The sequence below is a fragment of the Indicator indicator genome, chromosome Z (assembly GCF_027791375.1).
Source record: "Indicator indicator isolate 239-I01 chromosome Z, UM_Iind_1.1, whole genome shotgun sequence".
NCBI lineage: Eukaryota > Metazoa > Chordata > Aves > Piciformes > Indicatoridae > Indicator > Indicator indicator.
In genome coordinates this window covers 20,906,713-20,925,449 of record NC_072053.1, presented here as the reverse complement: position 1 = coordinate 20,925,449, position 18,737 = coordinate 20,906,713, and the positions used below count along the sequence as shown (strand labels likewise).

General features: G+C 36.6%; 1 protein-coding gene across 4 annotated transcripts in view; it reads right to left on the bottom strand.

Annotated features, from left to right (window-relative positions):
- The window catches only part of SLC1A3 (solute carrier family 1 member 3), a 62,608-nt gene extending 44,080 nt beyond the window's left edge, over positions 1 to 18,528 (bottom strand). For 3 of the 4 annotated variants that reach the window (XM_054398220.1, XM_054398222.1, XM_054398224.1), the window contains exons 1-2: positions 18,348 to 18,528; positions 1,561 to 1,698 (exon numbers count right to left, since the gene is read on the bottom strand). In XM_054398220.1, the coding sequence (XP_054254195.1) occupies positions 1,561 to 1,698; positions 18,348 to 18,528 (319 nt within the window). The remainder of the gene's footprint in view (positions 1 to 1,560; positions 1,699 to 18,347) is intronic. The other variant, XM_054398223.1, reaches the window with a different exon arrangement.
- Positions 18,529 to 18,737: the final 209 nt, after the last annotated feature.

Here is an 18,737-nt window from a genome sequence, read left to right as displayed (position 1 = left end):
GAATCTGACATTTTTTAATTTCATTGAGTTCCCTGCCTAACTAAAGAAGATTAATATGTTGTTTTTCACTCTGAAAACTACTGTCTCTACTTCACAGGGAAATTCTAGGAATAATCCACTTAATAACACAAGGCACTTGTATGTTAATAAGACAAATCTTGCAGATAAATAAGATTTCTCTGTACCAAAAGTCTTTATATAATAAAGGAAGTAATTGTCATGAAAAAAGGTCACAAAAAAAAGGATAAAGTGCTCCAAAGAACTTCAAGTGGAGGGGAAAAAAAAAGCCATCAAATAGAAGGGTATTGTTTGAATCCAGAGACTGAAGATTCTTTTTAGAATAGAATTAGTTGGAAACCCATTGTTCCAGCAAAAAAGCTTGTTTTATCACAAGACTAGATCCTTGTAATACTTGTGACTCTCTGATGTGTATTTGATGGTCTTTACCTAATCAAAATATTTCCACTTAAAATTTTCCAAGTGTATTTGAATCCTTGCATAGGATGATCTTCCTAATTTCCTGTTTAACCTGAAACTCTCTCAAACAATCAGTACGGATACAGATTTACAAGGCACTGAGCAGGTGAATTCTCTAGTAGTAACTCATTCTACAAAATGGAGCAGCAGTGCCAGTCTCAGCTAACAAAAAAAGGGTAAATCTCTCTCCTTTTCTACTTTTAATGGTTCTTCTATCAGTGTCCAGCCAACCTGGGGAGTTCTGCAGGTGAGAAGGATAAGAAAACAACAAGGAGATATGGCATGTAACAGAACTATACAATGGTTGGGAATTAAACTTGTCATTGTTTCCCCTACAAGATCTATACATTTCTCTCTAGTTTTAATGTTCATGAAGCTTTCAGTACATAAAAGTGAAGGCAAATTATTTTGTAACTGTGAACACCATAGTCTTCTGCTGTTGTATTAACATCTTACCTCTACACGTCTTTGATGTCTGTGAAAATGGAATCTATGCTTGTTTGCTTTTATATGAGGAGATTTGAATTTTAAATTATTTGAAAATTGATGAACTAAAGAACAGCTATCATCTCAAGATGCCCTGACAATTGAGGTAGTGTATTAGGTGTTTAGATCCTAGGACTGCAGAGTGAGTGATTTTCATTAAGTTTTTCAAGCTCTGCCACTGATTTGCTGATAGACCAAGGTCCATCCTTTTCTTCAGATAAGTAACAGAAAAATACCTCATGGGTACATCCCAAAACATTCTCTTCCATGAAACTTACATGGAATGACAAGGCATACATCATCATCAAACACTAATCATTAATCATTAATCACTGTATCCTTAGCTCATGCAACAATACCTGTATTAGTAGTTATATATAGTAACTTATATAGATAGTGCTGAAATTAGGAAAAGTATCCTTTAGTCTCTTAGTATGTAAATTCCAACCTCTTGTTACATCATCTCTGAAAGAGCAATAGCAAAGGTATCTGTCTGCAGGTTATACCATTTCTGGAATGTTAGTTTTTAAAAATTATTTAGTGTGTGCTTCTTTATAAAATAATTTTTAAAAAATGAAGATCTATTTCATTTTTTACCTGTGACTAAACTGGATACAATTAGTGGCAGGACAAGCATTTGCAGCATTCTCATGAGTAGTTCTCCTGGAAATGAAAAATACTTGACTTCCCGGTAGCTCATCTTATATGATCGAAGAGAAAATCCAAGGATTACACCTGGAGAGAGGGAAAAGATATCACAGCTTACTCTTAAAAAGTAGTAACAACATCAGAACATGAATGTCTATATGGTAATTCACATATCTGATTGTAACATGTAGATTACACTCCTGATTTGCTCTCTCAAAGATCAGCTACTATAACAAGCAATCCTGTTTCTCACTGTAACAGATTCAGAAGTTACTTGTACTGCTATTTTTAAAAATCTGGATTAATGTACAAAGTAACTCTTGAGCATTAGTGAAAAGAAAAAAAAAAAAAAAACAAAAAACCAATCCCTGCTACTGCAGCCAGCTTTGAATTTCAGGAGTTTGAATGTAATCATACATGGAATGCATATACATACTAGCTACCAGCCTTCAGAAGCCATGCCTATTTACTTTGTGGTCCCTATCCCTATAGATGTGCTTCAGATTGGATGAGAACAGATGTATTTGAGAATCCCCTTGTGGTTAGGGCTTTACACAGCAAAATAGCATCAGGAGGTAAATAGCTTTACAGGCCCCTGCCTTCAGAAACACATGCACTTGCAAAACAGCAGCTAGTCAGGGCTGGAAGGCCTTACTAGGTGATGAAGTTGTGGATGTCAAATGCCTGAGTGAGTGGAGTAAGGGAGTGTCTGGATGCGTTTATCTCCCTGGGAACAGATAAATGGTGTTTGAGATATATTTACAAATGCAAGCCACAGGCTGACATGTGAGGACCTTAACTTTTCTGCTGTACTTAGCACCAACTGCTTTATCTCCTTAGTTGGTTAACCATTTGGTCAATTGACTAGGTATAATGGTTTGGTGCCTGTCCAGTGTAGGTCTGCTATATCCAGCCAGGCAATACATGGCTTTATCTAAATACCTTATCCATACAGATGGTGAAAGTCAACTATCCCTCCTTCCCATTCCTGCCTCCATGTTCTCCCCTACCCTAGTACTGATATTTCTGCTATTTATGGCTGTGTAGTAAGTTGGATCAGAGAACTGATCCGGCTCCAGAAGAAATTAATTTTACTGGGTGAATTTTCAGCGGGGTCAATTCCCTGAGGTAATTTGTTTGCATGGCTCCCCAAGTGTTTGTACCATTACAAAGGAATAGGTAGAAATGTGCCTTTGAGAAGAGTGAGGCTGCTTTTCTTGACAGATAGGCAGAGTTAGGTTTCCTAAAACTTTCAATGAAACTGTGTTCTCGGTGATGTTGCAAGAGAGTAGTCAACCTCACTTCTAGATTGTGTTAGAACTCGGGTACGTCCTGGAAAAGCATTAACATTGAAGATTTCGGGAAAGGGATCATTTAATTTCTTAATTTCTTTGTGGTTTTGTTGCTTGGGTTTTGTGGTTTTGTTTGTTTGTTTGTTTGGGGGTTTTGTTGTTGTTTTAATTTTTGTTTTATTACTGAGATTTTACATTGCTACATCCATGCAGCAGACAGTATCTTCATGTCATTTTTTTTACTAGTGATAATACACTGTTATGCCTCCTACACTAGCTCATTGCCATCTGCTGATGTAAGGAAAAAGTTATAGCTCTCATTTTAGTGAGGTGTCTCTGTCTGATTGTGCTGTTAGGGACTTCACAGGTTGGTTAAGTTGGAGGAGTCCAGAAGCAGTTTTGTGTGGGATAGAAAATCTCAGTGTTACAGGATGGAAGAGGAGTGATTAGTGCACAATTTTGAGGAAGCATAAGGTTCACATGGGAGTGGTGGGAATAGGAGGCATTTGTTTAAGTTTCATTCATGTTCTATAGACTCAGGCAGTGAAACTGCATTTTTTACATAAATGACTTTCTTAGGTAAAAGTAGTTCATAAAACACATAGAAGAAGAGCTTCTGATTTTTTCTTAATTAAAAGACCTGGCTAGGAGTTTCCCTTCTTTTCAATAAGGTTTTAGAGTCTGCTGCAGTTCTATTCATTATTTTCTTTTTATATGGGAAACACACTTCTCAGATATAAAGAATCCATCTGGATGCTTTGTTTCTGCACTTAATGAGCACTACATTTTGACAACTGGATAACAAGCAAATAGAGCTAGACCAGTGTTTTACTTAGGCCACAGTCTTGTTATTAGTTCCACATGAATTAATCTCTGCACTAGACAAAGCCTCACTGAAGTTAGTAAGGGTTTCTGAGGTTGCTATAAGAACTAGTCCTTATGCTATACTGTAAGTGCTTGATTATCTAGTCCACTACTGTGGGAGCAGTACAAAGTGGCCTAAGAGTATGAATGTTTGAATGAATTTTATTGGTTAGTGAGTGTAACTTTCTGAAGTTCCATGCAACCTGCTGAGCCAAAAATTATTGCTTGTTTTTTTTTTCCTTTTTTCTTTTTTTTCCCCCCCCTTGTTTGTCCTAAAGGGCTCTGTGCATAATTACAGCACTGCAATTTACAAAAAGAATTTCTGCGATGTGGAAAAAATGTCTCCTGGTAGTGTATTCTGGAGAACTGGGTCAACACCCAACAATTGCTAATTATTCAGCCTTACTCTTGCCTCTGCTGTTTAATTTATAGGCAGTCATGCCTAAGCCATAAGAACCTTTGTATTGACTCAGTTCTTCTACTTGTAAAATAGGCAAAGTAGTAATGCTTCACAGATATTTCTGAAAATTATTTGTGTTCTTAGCAATGCAAGAGGGCATGTAAGCAAATTATTTTCTCATTGTAGCAAGTAGTAGTAGCATGATTTCACCAGTCTTGATTTTAGACTGTATGGAGATGAAACTCTATTAGATACTGGGTATTACATCCTGTCCTACAAGGTTTATACAAAAATTATGAACTTGAAACAGAAAAGTCAAACTTCATAAAGGCAGCTTTGGCTTCTTTGAATTCACTTCTCATGACCAACATTCACAGGTTTTAAGTAGAAAGATAACAGCACACAATGTTGACAAAGATCTTCACAATGACAAAGCATCAAAATCAGAAAGTAAGAGCGAGTAGGAGGTGCTAAACCTTTGGAAGGTGTGCCGTATTTAAGCAACCATTCACATCTTTGTGTGTGGTGAGATCTGCAGTGCTTAGCACCCTCCACGTCAAGACTGAGAAAATTAAATAGTGGAGCTGGCTTTTCTCAGTAGACGTTTCAAGTTTCTGATTAATTCTGAAAATTGTAATGAAACAAAGCCTTGAAACAAGCTCCCACAACCTGTTGTGCAGGTTTCTGTCTACCCTTTGTAACAGAAAAGAACAGCTAATCGGCGCTAATCAGAGCCTATCTAAATGGTGTATAATTTCTGCTCTGCAGGAAAAGTAGATTTCTTGACAGAAAGCCTGTTAGGCTTTTTCTGGGCAAAAATCAGCAGCTCTTGCTTAAGTTATATGCATCAATATAGTTGTATGACAGAACCATATTGCTGAATATCTTATGTCATTCATAATGAAGAAGCAAATCAGATTAGAGTTACAAAAAGATTTTTGGCATGTTCTTGTCAGTGAAATGTATGGAAAATTACTGGAAAATTTATGGAATTTATAAAATTTATCAGAAAAAATTCTTGACCTAAACAATTTAATTGTATTTTTATCCCAATGCAGATGTTCACAAGAAAATTCAGCCTATATTAATGAAGTTAAGAGAGGATTTAAAACCTGAAAGGAGCAGAAGGTGGAAAGAGTTCAATGGCGCCTATGATTTGTGTTTACTTATTCCAAAATTAGGAAGATATTGATGAGTAACCTAGGGTTTTCACTTCTAGATGCTGCAGTGCTAGAAGGGAAACACTAAAGTATTCACATCAGGCTTTAAAAACTACCTTTAAAAATTATGCTTGTAATTGCTAAGAAACAAGAAAACTACTACATAAAATTTCTTAAATTAATCAAAATAAAAGTGCAATGAAGAAAGCATGAAAATCAGGGTCTCAAGCAGCAACAAAAGAAGTTATACTTTTGTAATGCTCAATTGTTAATAGGTTAGTAACAGAGATTTTTGTTTGTTTCATTTTTTTACTTTTTTACAAAAATATTTTAAAAATTGTTGTAGTGATCTACCAGAGTATCATTAATTTATAGATAATTTCTTAAACTGAATTTGAAAATTAACTTTAAAATCCTCCTCAAAAAAACTGAACTTCTTAATTGTGTTGCAAAACGCCTTGGTCTCACAATGGCAGAAATCTCTTTCACACTATTTTTTGTGTTGTGTACATAAAACAGGTTGCACACTTACACAAGGACTTAAAATACCACTTGAGTAAAAAGCAAACAGAGAAACAAAAGCCATAACTATTAGAAGATGACAAGTATCTCTTTACCCAGACCTAAATACTAATTCAAGAACTTTAGGGAAGCTTGCATCTGACCTCCTGCATGGCTGATTTAGGATTACATTAAAAAAAAGAATTGATGGAGAGGATTGTGTTTTGTTTTTTTTTTCACTACTTAATATGTGATTTTAAGAGAATAAGGAAGCTTTTAATTGGCATAATGTTTTTAAGTGAGCAAAAGCAGCCATGTTAAATAAGTCAAGCAGCATTTTAAAAGAATCCTTAGGAGCTTCTTGTCTCCATGTTATTTCACAAATACACAGGAGTTAAAACCATACTTTTAAGTGGAGCGGTTTTGTTTTGTGTTGCTTTGGTTTTATTTGGGGTTTTTGTTTTGTTTTGTTTTTCTGATTTTTGCAATTCCTATGCTGTTTACTGTATTTTCATGTAGAAAGTATGAAATAGATCAGTTTTACTTTTTTACTTTTACTTGATTGAACCAAGACCTTGTAACCAGCAAGAAAATAACATTTTGTTCTATAACTAAAACTGGGGCAAAGCCAGTAAGAGAATCAGGCTCCTACCAGTTTAATAGGATATTGTGTGTTTTTGTTAGCTCCACAGCCATTTATTTCTTATGTTCCTGCAGAGCTCTGGAATGAATGCGTTTGTTCTTTGGGTCATTTGTTTCTGCTTAATTTACCATTTTGTTCTGACACCTTTTCTTCTAACAACCAGTTTCAGATAAGGCTGCAACTGTATTTACTTGAGACAGACAGGTAAATAACTTCCCTAGTGATAAGAAATAATTCAACTTGCCGACAAAATCACAATAATTCTTAATGTTTTTCTTTGCTTACCACAAGAAACACAAGCTCAACTTGCAGGATTTTTAACCTTTTTTTTTCCACCTCCCCACCCCCCCCCCCCCCAGTTTTATATTTAAACATCCCTCCCAATCCGTTGTATATCACCCACTCCTTTCTGATTTTCCTTAGGTTGGGTAGGGAAGCATTTTCCCTTTGAAGATTTTCCTTAGGTTGGGTAGGGAAGCATTTTCCCTTTGAAACCGTTTTGTTGAACCTAAATACTAGGTATCTAATTTAGGTACTCAGTTCCTAAATATTGCAGCAGTCTGGGGGGTCGTGGTGTATTTTTGGTTACTTTTACTAATTTTATCTTTAATATTAGCTCTTATTATGCTAACTGTTTTTTAGTAGCTAACTAGTTACTATTTTTACTCCAATTAATTTAGCATGATAGCAGGGTTACTGCTCTTAATCATTTGAGTACTACTTTTTATTATGCCACACAATCATCAATGATGCCTTACTGCCTCTCTTTCACCTTTTTTATCCTTTTATCTTACAGGTGTAATATTATGACCCTCTTTAAAGCTCCTTCACGCAAAGTACATTTAATGGAATAACACAAAGGTGCTTTATGAGTCCTTATTTAAAAAAAAAAAAAAAAAAAAAAAAAAGAAGAAATGCACTTGGTTCGGGAGAGATAGTTGAAGGCTTTTTCACCCAGGTCCTCCAGTATGTAAATAACTAATATTAGAAAGGGCATATAAGGCATCAAACTAAGCGCAATAATGCTGTAGAGAGCACCAGCTTGCCACAGCCAGGAGGAGAGTATGGTTTAAGCTGAAAAAGAAGAGAAGAGAAGAGAAGAGAAGAGAAGAGAAGAGAAGAGAAGAGAAGAGAAGAGAAGAGAAGAGAAGAGAAGAGAAGAGAAGAGAAGAGAAGAGAAGAGAAGAGAAGAGAAGAGAAGAGAAGAGAAGAGAAGAGAAGAGAAGAGAAGAGAAGAGAAGAGAAGAGAAGAGAAGAGAAGAGAAGAATATTTCAGTTTGAAAGATTTCATAATAATCATCTAGTGCATCATCTTGACCACTGCATGGCTGAGGAAAAGTTAAAGCGTGTTCTAAAGGCATTGCCCAAATGCCTCCAAAACACTGACAGGCCTGGGGCATCAACCATATCACTAGGAAGCATGTTACAGCGTTTAGCAACCTTTTCAGCAAAGAAATGCTTCCTAACATCCAGTGTAAAATTATGTCATGGCTTTGAACCATTCCCATGTATCCTGTCAGTGATAGGGAGAAGAGACCAGCACCTACCTCTCCACTTCCTCTTTTGAGGAAGCTGTAGAGAGCAATGAGGTTTCCCCTCAACCTCCTTTTCTTCTCCAAACTAGACAAACTTAAAGTCCTTACTTCACTGCAAGTTTACTGGTTAGATACTGAGGATGGAAATACACAGCCAGGGACAGAGGTGAGACTGGCTTAATCAATCACAGAAACATAACCTTAAGTAATCTTATCAATTACTCTTCCTATGGCAGTTTAAAATTCCTTTAACTTTCATCTTCTGAGGCTGAATTTAAAGCAAATGTTTTTCACAGAAACGTGTTTCTCTGATTCAGACCTGAAGAAGACCAATTATCAATCGTCTTAATGAACTATATTTTTTTTGGTGAAATGTTCCTTGTCTTTTATCTGGAAGAGGCCAATGCAATAGACATCTTAAGGACCTGTATTCCAATGAGTTCTTATAGGTGGTTGTATTGAAGTCCAGTATGGGCTAATTTGGACATAAATACAGACATCTCAAAGGGAGTTGTGGGAGAAGTACTGTAGACGAGCTAGACACCTAAGATGTTATTGGGATCCAGAAGATCTCAATGGTATTATTTATGCTGGTATGGGAAGGTTCTGGCAGCAAAGTGATAGCCTACAACCTGTTGACAATTCTGTTGGACAGAATTAACTACCTGATTTATCTGCACATAAAACAGAAATCTACTTTATTCCAGGATGCACTATACTTAACTGTGCACAAGCAGACTACCCATGGTAGTTCTCCATGGCACACACTGATTTGAGGCAGGCCCAGCACTAGCTGAAAGTGCTAATGGTATTACCTACGTGCTACAGAGTCTACTGTGCATGCATACACGAACCATGGGGCTCTGAGAATTCCAGGAATCAAGAAATTAATCTGAAATGCCTGGCTCAGTTAAGCTGTGACAGGCCTCAGATTCCATCTGGATGGATTTCTAATGCTGTGAAGAGAGATGCAGAAAAAAGCAAATGTATAGTGAAGGAAAAGTTACACTGATGTCAAAGCTTATTCCATGCATCAGAAGATAAATCAATGTGTTAGCTTTGCTCACAGCGCTCTCAGCAATTGTGAAGAAAGACAGAGCTGAATTGCTGCAGTAACTGTGCTTCAGGAACACCTTATTCCAAACCTGACCCTGAAGATCTGCTTCATCCTTCATTCATTTGGAAGGATAGTACCTTCCAAAGAACTCCGACTAGGCTTCTAACATCACTATTCAGTTACAATTTGTAAAGATCTAGAGGCGTTTTGTAACATTCATGCATTTGGTGGACATCCAAGAGATTGTTCTCTTTTTTATCCATCTTGCACTTTTCTCTTTGCCTATCTTTATTTCCCCCCTCCTCCCTCCTCCTTGTTTTTTCCCCCTTGAATTATTTCTCTGTTTATATATCATCTTTGATTCCTCTTTTGTTGTTATATGTAAGACAATTCCAGGGCATTTAGAGGAATTAGAATGAAGGAAAGTTTTCGCTACTGGGACTGCAGCAGTTTATTCTGAAGCAGACACTATTCCTAATTTCATCCTCAGATGAAAGACTTAATTAAAGGAAAAACTTCTTGATTTATGTACTTTTACTAGCCTCTGAGCTATCAAAAAATTACTGCTGATTCAAAAATCAGCAAACAATTCCATCAAAATGGAGGAATTATCTGTTACTATATATATAGAAGAGCAAGCATTCTCAATGTAGGCCAGATTATATTTTGTGATGCATTTTTCAGAATTATGCAATGACCAAGTAACAGTTTTATGAAGTAACTGTGTCTGAGTTTACTTTGCTACTTATCCTTCTAGATTAATGTTAATGTTTTTACTTCCATAAATCATAGTTCCCACAGATAAGAAACCTGCTCTCTTAAAGTTTACATAGTTTCTTTTTAGCCTTTACATTTTTTTCCTTCCTGTTTTTCCTCAATTGGAAGCTGAGCTAGTTTCTAGCAACACCAATTCTGGTTCTCTCCATTACGGTTTCAGCTGCTCACCTGTACTGTTTTGTCTGTTTTATAGTATAGCAACATTGAGGAATTGTGGTCAAGGAGACTGAGAACTGTCAGTAAGAAGAGGTTTGTGCAAATGTTCTCAAAAAAGGGAGTTCTACTTTGAAGAACTTCTAGTGTAGTTCAACAGGAAGCCTGAAGTTAGACCTTAATTACCTTAGACATACACTACGAAGCAGTTCATGTTGGGCTTGGTTTTCTTGATAGGCAGTTTTACACCATCATTTTTGGGATATTCAAATTATGTATTCTTATCTCTGTGGAGCTACCCAATTTTCCATTCCTACAAAACCACCTGTTATTTAGCTTGGTGCAGATAGATTAAATCTTCCACTAGGGATTTGTTGAATCAAGATATGCTTATGCCAGAACATCTTGGGTCATGGAACATAACTAATGTGGCAGACTGTTAAAAGATTTTAAGGAATCTTTTTTTTCTAGTATTTTACTGACACACAGAGACAATCTAGACAGACTGACAGAAAGTGTTTCCTGTTGTAGAATACAAGACTTTTGCCATATCAGGTGTAAGCATTACTGGAATCCTTCACTTATATTTGATTTATCGTTTGGTGAATGGATGAAATTAATGGAATCATATTACTTTATTTTTATAAAGATACCTAGGACGCTTTCAGCTCCTGGCTGTTTAATTGTTACTCGAGCCACTTCGTCACTGAAAAACACAATATAGCTATGAAACTACTCATAAATAGAACCTGCCATTTATTTACTTTTCAACAGCCTCTTACAACACATTCTTTTCCAAAAACATGTTATTTCAGATTATTAAAAAGAGGTCTCCTGCCTAACTTCTTGTGAGTTAACTCATCTGAAGCATACGTTGTAGCATAGAGGATTAACTTAGATGTAGCCTCCATATAGTTATGATACCTTTTTTCTGTTAGGTGTTATGTCCTGACAGAATTTCCTTATCTTAAAGGTCACAAAAGGGTAAAGGGAAACTGACACCTGGAAGAACACTTAATTATATAGTAAGTACTTGAGTCAAAATTGTGACCTTCAAGGTCCCTCTAGATAAGAAAACTTAGTTCTGGAAATCTGTCAAGTTAATGGGCACTTTGTTCTTTGTTTTTGAAGACCCCTTATTTCTCATCCTTCTGCTTGTGTTTTCCTCAGAAATTATATTAATTACTATCTCTTTGCTTAACTCCAGGATAAATCCTGGAGATCCAGAAACTGAAAGCAGCTGACACACATACAAAGATACACCTAGATTTGGAAGGCCTTGTATTCCTGTTCTTAACCAAAGACTTACTTCACAGCCTGGGAATCCCTTGTTGTAAATGAGTGGTTTAGCCATTACGTTAAAACATCAAGTGATATTATACCTCTCCTGGCAGAAGTATTTGCCTTTAAAAGTCTTAGATTTCTTTCTGTCTGACGACAAAACATTGAAAGGAATGGTGGAATTATATTCTCTAATTTGCCTATTGAAAAGAAAAGTGTAAACCAGTGTCTCAAGCATTGCTAACACCATTCCCAAGGTGAGTGCTCCTGGGTTTGTGGATTCGACTGGCTGAAAATACCTGGCAGGATCTTGACTCACTCAGAAAGGAGTGGGAGTAGGAATACAAACCTGTTGTTTGGTTTTCTCCTGGCAACTTTTAGGCAGTTATATACTCAGCTTGTGGACTAGGGGGATTATCCTTTTGAGTGTCCTAGCTCTTGTTCATGCATTAAAAAGGCACTCAGCTCTGAGGTTTGGATTCCGTATGCAGCTTTCTTTGCTTATGTGTTAGGCTTTGAAGGACTAGATTGCACATCTATGTTTGTTTAACATACGTATTCCCAAATCACAGTTATCTTATAAGACATTAAAATAGATGCAGTAGTTGTTGAGTTAGTTTAAGGCTTATGTTTCAGTGGAAACAACACTTAATATTTAAGCTCCATCTTTTATAGACTTTTTTGAATAAATTAATTATCATGCCAAGTTACAGTAAATGGTGAAAACAAAGCGCACACTTTTTAACTGTCAGGCTGTTTTCCATTTGTGATCTTCTATCCATGCTAATAGAAAATAAATAGGTATATCAAATTTCAAGTAAGAAAATAAGTGAATGTCATATAAGTGAACAAGAAATTAAAAGCTGAATATAACTGCTGTGGAATAATTTACATTTTTCTTTCCCTATTTCCCATAGCTTATTCCCTATTCCATACTGTGTATTTTTGATGTGTCAATGACTAATTTTAAACTCCTTGGCCAGGATCCTGCTTGTTTTCTATGAACAACAGAGCTGAAGAAATTAATATGGGAGAAAGTAATGTTTTAGCTCCTTACTCAAGGCATTTGTACTGTCTTACTATTCCAAAGCTCCAGGTTGAATTGAGCTATAAAAGATGAAATATGCTAAATCCCAAGGAATTATAGAATCATTTAGGTTGGAAAAGCCTTTCAGATTATTCAGTTCAATCATTAAGCTCTCAGTACTAAATCCACCACTAAACCATGTTACTAAACGCACGTCTACACGTCTTTTAAATATCTGTAGGGATCGTGACTCTACCACTTCTCTGGGCAGCCTCTACAGTATTTTACAGACTGTTTAGTGAAGAAATTTTGCTGATATTCAGCCTAAACCTCCTTTGGCACAACCTGAGGCTGTTTTTTCTTCCCCAATCACTTGTTACATGGGAGAAGAGACTGGCACCCACCTTGCTACAACCTCCTTTCGGGCAGTTGTAGAGAGCGGCAAGATCTCCCCTGAGCCTTCTTTTCTCCAAACTAAACAACTCCATTCCCTCAGCTGGTCCTTTAAGATTTGTGGCCTAGATCTTTCATTGGCTTTGCTGGGCTTCTTTAGATGTGCTCCAGCACCTCAACGTCCTGCTTGTGGTGAGGGGATTACAGAGCTGTAATCTGAAACTAAATGAAGTACAAAATCTGAAGGGAATGCAGAGTAAACAAAAGGAACTAGGAGCACATCATATACACTACTGTGACTGTGTGACCTTTGTAACAAGACATGAGAAAATAAAAGGTTCTGTCTTAACTGCTGATCTGGAAGTCAATGCTACAGTATAAATAATCACAATGCCTGCATTTATGATACTTTTTTTACAACCTTATTAAAATCCAAAAGGTCTATTAGACTTTACTTATTTACCTCTCCTTAATATTGGATGTTTTTTGTATAGTATTTCAAATGAAGTTTATCTTGATTCACCTAAAAAAAAAATAAGTATTTTATAAAAATGTGGGCATTTTGGTATCCTAAAATTCCTGGAAACTCCCAGATGTCTAGCTATTTCAAAAGATTATGTGAGAAATTTCAGTAACATGAATGGAAGTTTCAGGAATTCATAAAAACTGTCTTGAGCTACACCTTCACTGAGGCCAACTCAAAAGCATTCCAGCACACATGACAACTTATTCTACCTTTACAATAGCTAGGCTGCTAGTAAGGATCTAAAAACTTAAACATTTATTCAGCATACAAATCACTGGCACTTTGCTTGTGATTTTATACTGCTTTGCAGTCACCATGGTGACCACAGCACATGTCTACTGAAAAGCAGAAAGGACTGGCAAGCCCACACAGTTAATTCAATGCTGAAATATAATTTTAGTCCTCTCTGATGCTCAGCAGAATTATTTTTTTTCAGTCTTTGAGATGGCTACAGTTCCTGTTGTAGCATAGCTTTTGACAGAACAATTTCCACCTTCTGCTGACATTCAGGAAAGTTTTTGGTAAAATCTCTGTGAAACCATGTCTCATGTGGTTACTGTCATGCATTCCTCCCAGGATGACCCTGACATCTGCATTGTAAGAAGTGGCATTACTGGAAAAAAAATCAATTTAATGTCTAGAGAGAACTTTGAAATTTTCAACTTCCTTTTCACAAGCTGTATGAAGAGTGTAGTGAATGTTTCTCTATTTTTCCCCAAACCATTTAAAGTAACTAAGGGTTTGCCTAGCAATTTTTTCAGAATATCACTTAGGACAGTTTTGTCTCTCGGTGAGAAAGCAATTGTGCAGGTCAGGTTCATTAGGAAAGCACTGGGACAGAGGTAGCCTTTGAGTCCAGGGTAATTAGAATTAATTTTTCCTTAGGTGTCTCCAAACTATCTTGCTTTTCTTGTGTATATCTTAGTCTTTTGTCTGATATCACATTTCTCCATGTTTTAACTGATTTTCTCACCTAGGCCTTTACTCCCACAGTCGTTTCTCCTATAGGCATGGATCTTTGCTTTGTTCTCATGCAAATTTTCCCACAGCTGCCTTACATACTGTCATCATATTAATTGCCAGCATGCAATGGGTTCAAATACCTTTCTATGAATATCACAGGATGTCAGCCTCAGTCTTCAGTGGATATGAAGGATTTATCAGGAGCAGAAAAGATGTTGCTTTAAGACACAAGAGACTGTCATTTTTTGCGGGCATTACCCAGGAGTCTGCCTACTAGCTTATTGTAGACTTGTACTTTGTAGGACTCATTTTAAATTACAGCTCAAGCCAGGAGTGTGTTGAGTGAAGACAATCTGCTTCCCTGCACAGCTTTTCACTCTTCAGATATTTTAAGGAGTTTGTGGGATTTTTGCCTTCTCTATTATGAATTATCATCTGCAAGCTTTATTTAGCACTTCATTTTTCAGCGACACGGGCACATCGACGATACTTTCATCTGTCCTGTCTTCTTCCTGCACTTTTAACCAGGTGTTTTTAGGAAGATACTGGAAAGTTTGGGATCTTATGTATGGTGTTTGCTGTTGTAGAACAGATGTTGTAGAGGCCCATCTATGTTTCACATCTGTTGTGAGATTGCCTGCAATTACAGTGGGTTCAAGTGATACAGCCTGTCCTGCTGACAGAACTGGATCCATCTCTGTCCGCTTGAATGTTCTTGTGGACAACTGCAATATAGAACTTGGGCAATTTAAAGAGGATTTTAGCTAGCAATTTGGAGCTGTAACTGCTTCATATCTATGTGGAAACTACTTGTAATAGGACTTGCTCCACAGCTTCCCTCTACTTCACTAAGCTCTCAATAAAACCATATTTCTCTCTGAATGGCTTCTGAGGATCTCTGCTCAGTAGCTCTGAGTGTCTCGATCTTTCCTCCAGTACAAGTTCAGAATCCACAGGAGATTCTTTGGCATTTAGGAATCCTGCCAGAGTAAAGTCTGTACTACTGTGGCATTTTTGGGAAATGGGAGGTAGGTAGCAGACAATCAAGACAGTCTGCTGAAGGAAGGGTATCTGAAAGGAAGGCATTTTGAGGACAGGATGATGGACCTAAGTAGCGTGGGAGAGAGGGCACTGCCTGAGATTTTGCCAGTAATTTGGCTACCACTTCAAAGTTTGTAAGACTTCCTGCAGATTTTCCATGAGCCGCCATGACCCCAGCCTACCTTAAATTGCTCCTGGTCATCGTAACACTGAATTTACCAATGGTCAGTTTCCCTAATGTGCCTCTCATAATTGCTCTCATCTATTGGCTCTTGCCAAGATCCACTGCAGAAAACTAATTTAATACTTCTAGGAGTACCAGAAGAATCTGAAAAAAGGCATCATTATTCACTTACTGGACATGATTTTCTCAGTTTCTCAAAGGACCTGAAAGTAGTTTAAATTTCACTAAAAATAGCAACAACTATGGCAGTGATGATGTGCTAGACCGACTTTACCTATGCAGAACGTGAAATAATAGGACCTTTCATGAGGTTTTTGGGAAATGAAGAATAGTGCTAAGTAATTCTAAACATGAATTACAACTTCAAGTGTCCTCATCATTCAATTTTTTTAAGTTCTATTGGTTTTGCAGTGTAGCTCCTAGTGAACTCAGGTCAGAATTCATTCCAGAATCAGAGTAACAGCAGTTAGGCTAAATGGCTCTCCTTATCATGTTAATGCCAGAAAATCCTTGCTCTGCATGCAAAATATCAGTATGCCACACAAACATGTTGCACACTACAAATTTCTTAACAAAGTGCATGTTTCCAGACACAAATTCAAGTGCCAGTCCAGAAACTGGGCTAAGACATGCAATCCTATCCACTTAACCTCTACCAGCAGCAATCCTGCTCAGGAAAGGAACTGGAAATGCTCTAATAATAGGCTTTTCCCTTGACAAAAGAGGCCTGAAAGAAATGTTTCTAAAGCAATGGTGCTCTTTTCAAAGTTAAACTTTGCTTTGCTTAAGTTTAGTCTTTGTGAAAATTGCTGGATTGACAGCCCTGAAAACAGATGTCATCTGTCTGTTTAGATTACAGAGAGCATAAGAATTTCTTTTAAATTATTCAGTCCTGGCCCAACTATAATTTGGTGCACACATATTTGATGAGACAGTGCTATGAATTGGTGGGTAAATTTTACTGTCTTGGTTGCTGTCTATTAGGAAAGGGATCAAGCCCACCACCCTATTTTTCCACAGATCACCAAACTGAGAGATTTAGTTCTTACTATATGAGTTTAACCACTGAACTGATGAACTCCAAACTCTTTAGCCAACAGTTGCCTACTTCTGAATTTTTCTACAACAGCAAAAAACTCCCAAATACAAACCTTACCTTTTTTGAGCTACCAAGTTTGAACTTACTATTCATACATACTGTAAAATTACAACATAAATATAAAATCTGAGAAAATTTCAGAGTGTGCTGTCATACCAATTAGAAGACTTTTTTCTGTCTATAGGTTCACAGGAAGAATTGGAGCAGTATGCCTACCCTAGGCTGCACATTTTCATTAGTTTTCCAACATGTTTCTGCTTTACTGTTGCTCTGCCATTGCTGTAGGTGGTATTGGAGCTGTGGGCAGACATTTGTCAGTAGTCATCTAAAAGTAATTGGAACATACTATAACAGCAACTATAACAGCAAAAATTCTTGCCCAGCCTACATTTATGTTCCCACATTGCCAAATTTATGGGAGTCAAGCTGGAACTAGACAGTGAAAAATTCACAAGCATGCACTGGTCTTGCGTGGTGTAGACAGATGACAATCAGAAACTACATTCATTTGAGGCTGGACAGTGCTAAAAAATATTCTTTTTTTTTTTTTTTTCCGTTCCTGACCACTCTAGATGAAACGCCTAAATTTTTTTAACCCTGATATTAACGGGATTTTTGCACAGAACAAATTCTTATGCAGGAACTAAAAGCACATATGATCAAATACTGTTGATAAATGTGAGAGACTAACATAACTATTATAGTAACAAAGTACTTTATTTTACCAATATCCAAAGTAATATAATTGTCTTCAAGAAAAAGACCATCAAACATGAAATTTAAAATAAACCTGCAGAATTACAAAAACCTAAAATATTAACTCCTAAAAAAAGTTGTAGAAATGTAGCAAGCAGATTTATATGGAGCAGTATTATCAAAGACTATGCAAGTGTAGGGTATGTACCTTTATCATTAAATGCTAACAGATTCACAGATTTCTATTTTAAACTAATTATAAAATAAGAAAGAGAACAGTACATAATGCCAACAGTACATAATGCCATAATATTCTTGCTCACACTATAGAGAATGGTACTTCATGAAACATATGGTGTCATTTAGAATGTCCATAGTTAAGAGAAAACTACCAGAAGTTATCACATACTTATGTAGAGGAAAATCTCTTTTAAAATGGGTATGTTTTTCTGAATAGATTCTCCTTCTAGTGTAAATTCAAAATGTGTAGGAATATTTCAAATTTACATTTTGGTGTATTCCAAATCTAAATGCTGGTTGATCTTCTGGATTCCTCTCCATATGCTCTGAAGAGGCATTTCATCAGGTTCAGTCTTGCAGTCCTTAGAGTAAGTAATGACACCATTGTTGCCCCAATTGCACTCAAAAGATGCATGTGTAAGATTGCGAGTGACTCAGAGAGCATTATTTTGAATCTATCAAGGGAAAAGTGGAAAGATTTAGGCTCTATTAAATACCTTTCCTTAGAAATATGATTTAATTTCTTTCATTGATGACTGTTTACCATTGCAAAGTGTTACTTTTTGATAGATATGGTAAATAAAAGTTACATCCTCAGCATTTTGCTGCAGCTAGCTTTGGTAGAAAATGTTCAATCCAATTATTGTATCTGATTTGTTACAAGAAGAAACAAAACACTAGGTGATTTCTTTTAAACAAAATTCTCCTTATCAACACTAGAGAAATTAAAATGACTCTTCCCTAAACTTCAACACTTAGCTGTCAAAGCCCAAACTCTCCAAGCCCAACATTCTTATCAGTGCAGAAGAATTCGAGATCTCATCTGTAATGCAAACCACCCAGGCAGATCATCATTGTCAAATGCACTGGCGAACAGAATATTCCTATTGAACAAATTACTCACCAAGAATCACAGCAACAATGGTGAAGAGCACAAAGGCATTCCTCAATAAATAACTTTTAACATCATCCTTTGTTATGCTCTGCACTTTTTTTTTTGCCAAAAGTGTACGTTTCCGGACTCCTTGTTGAATGCGTTCCATCCTACTTCCAGGTTTTGGATCTTCTCCGTTACCTTTAGTCATCTATCTTGCAGCAAGTTTTCTTTATAATTAACTTCTGTCAATATCCCTTCAGAAAAGTGGAAGGCTCTTCTCCGTTTGGGGTGCTGGAAAAACTGACAGGAAAAGAAATTATCAAGTATTGCAGTAAGGTTTTAGAGGGATGATTAGTCACGTGTTTACAGGACAGCAACTATTCTCCACGTTTCAGTATAATTTATACTATTTGTAAT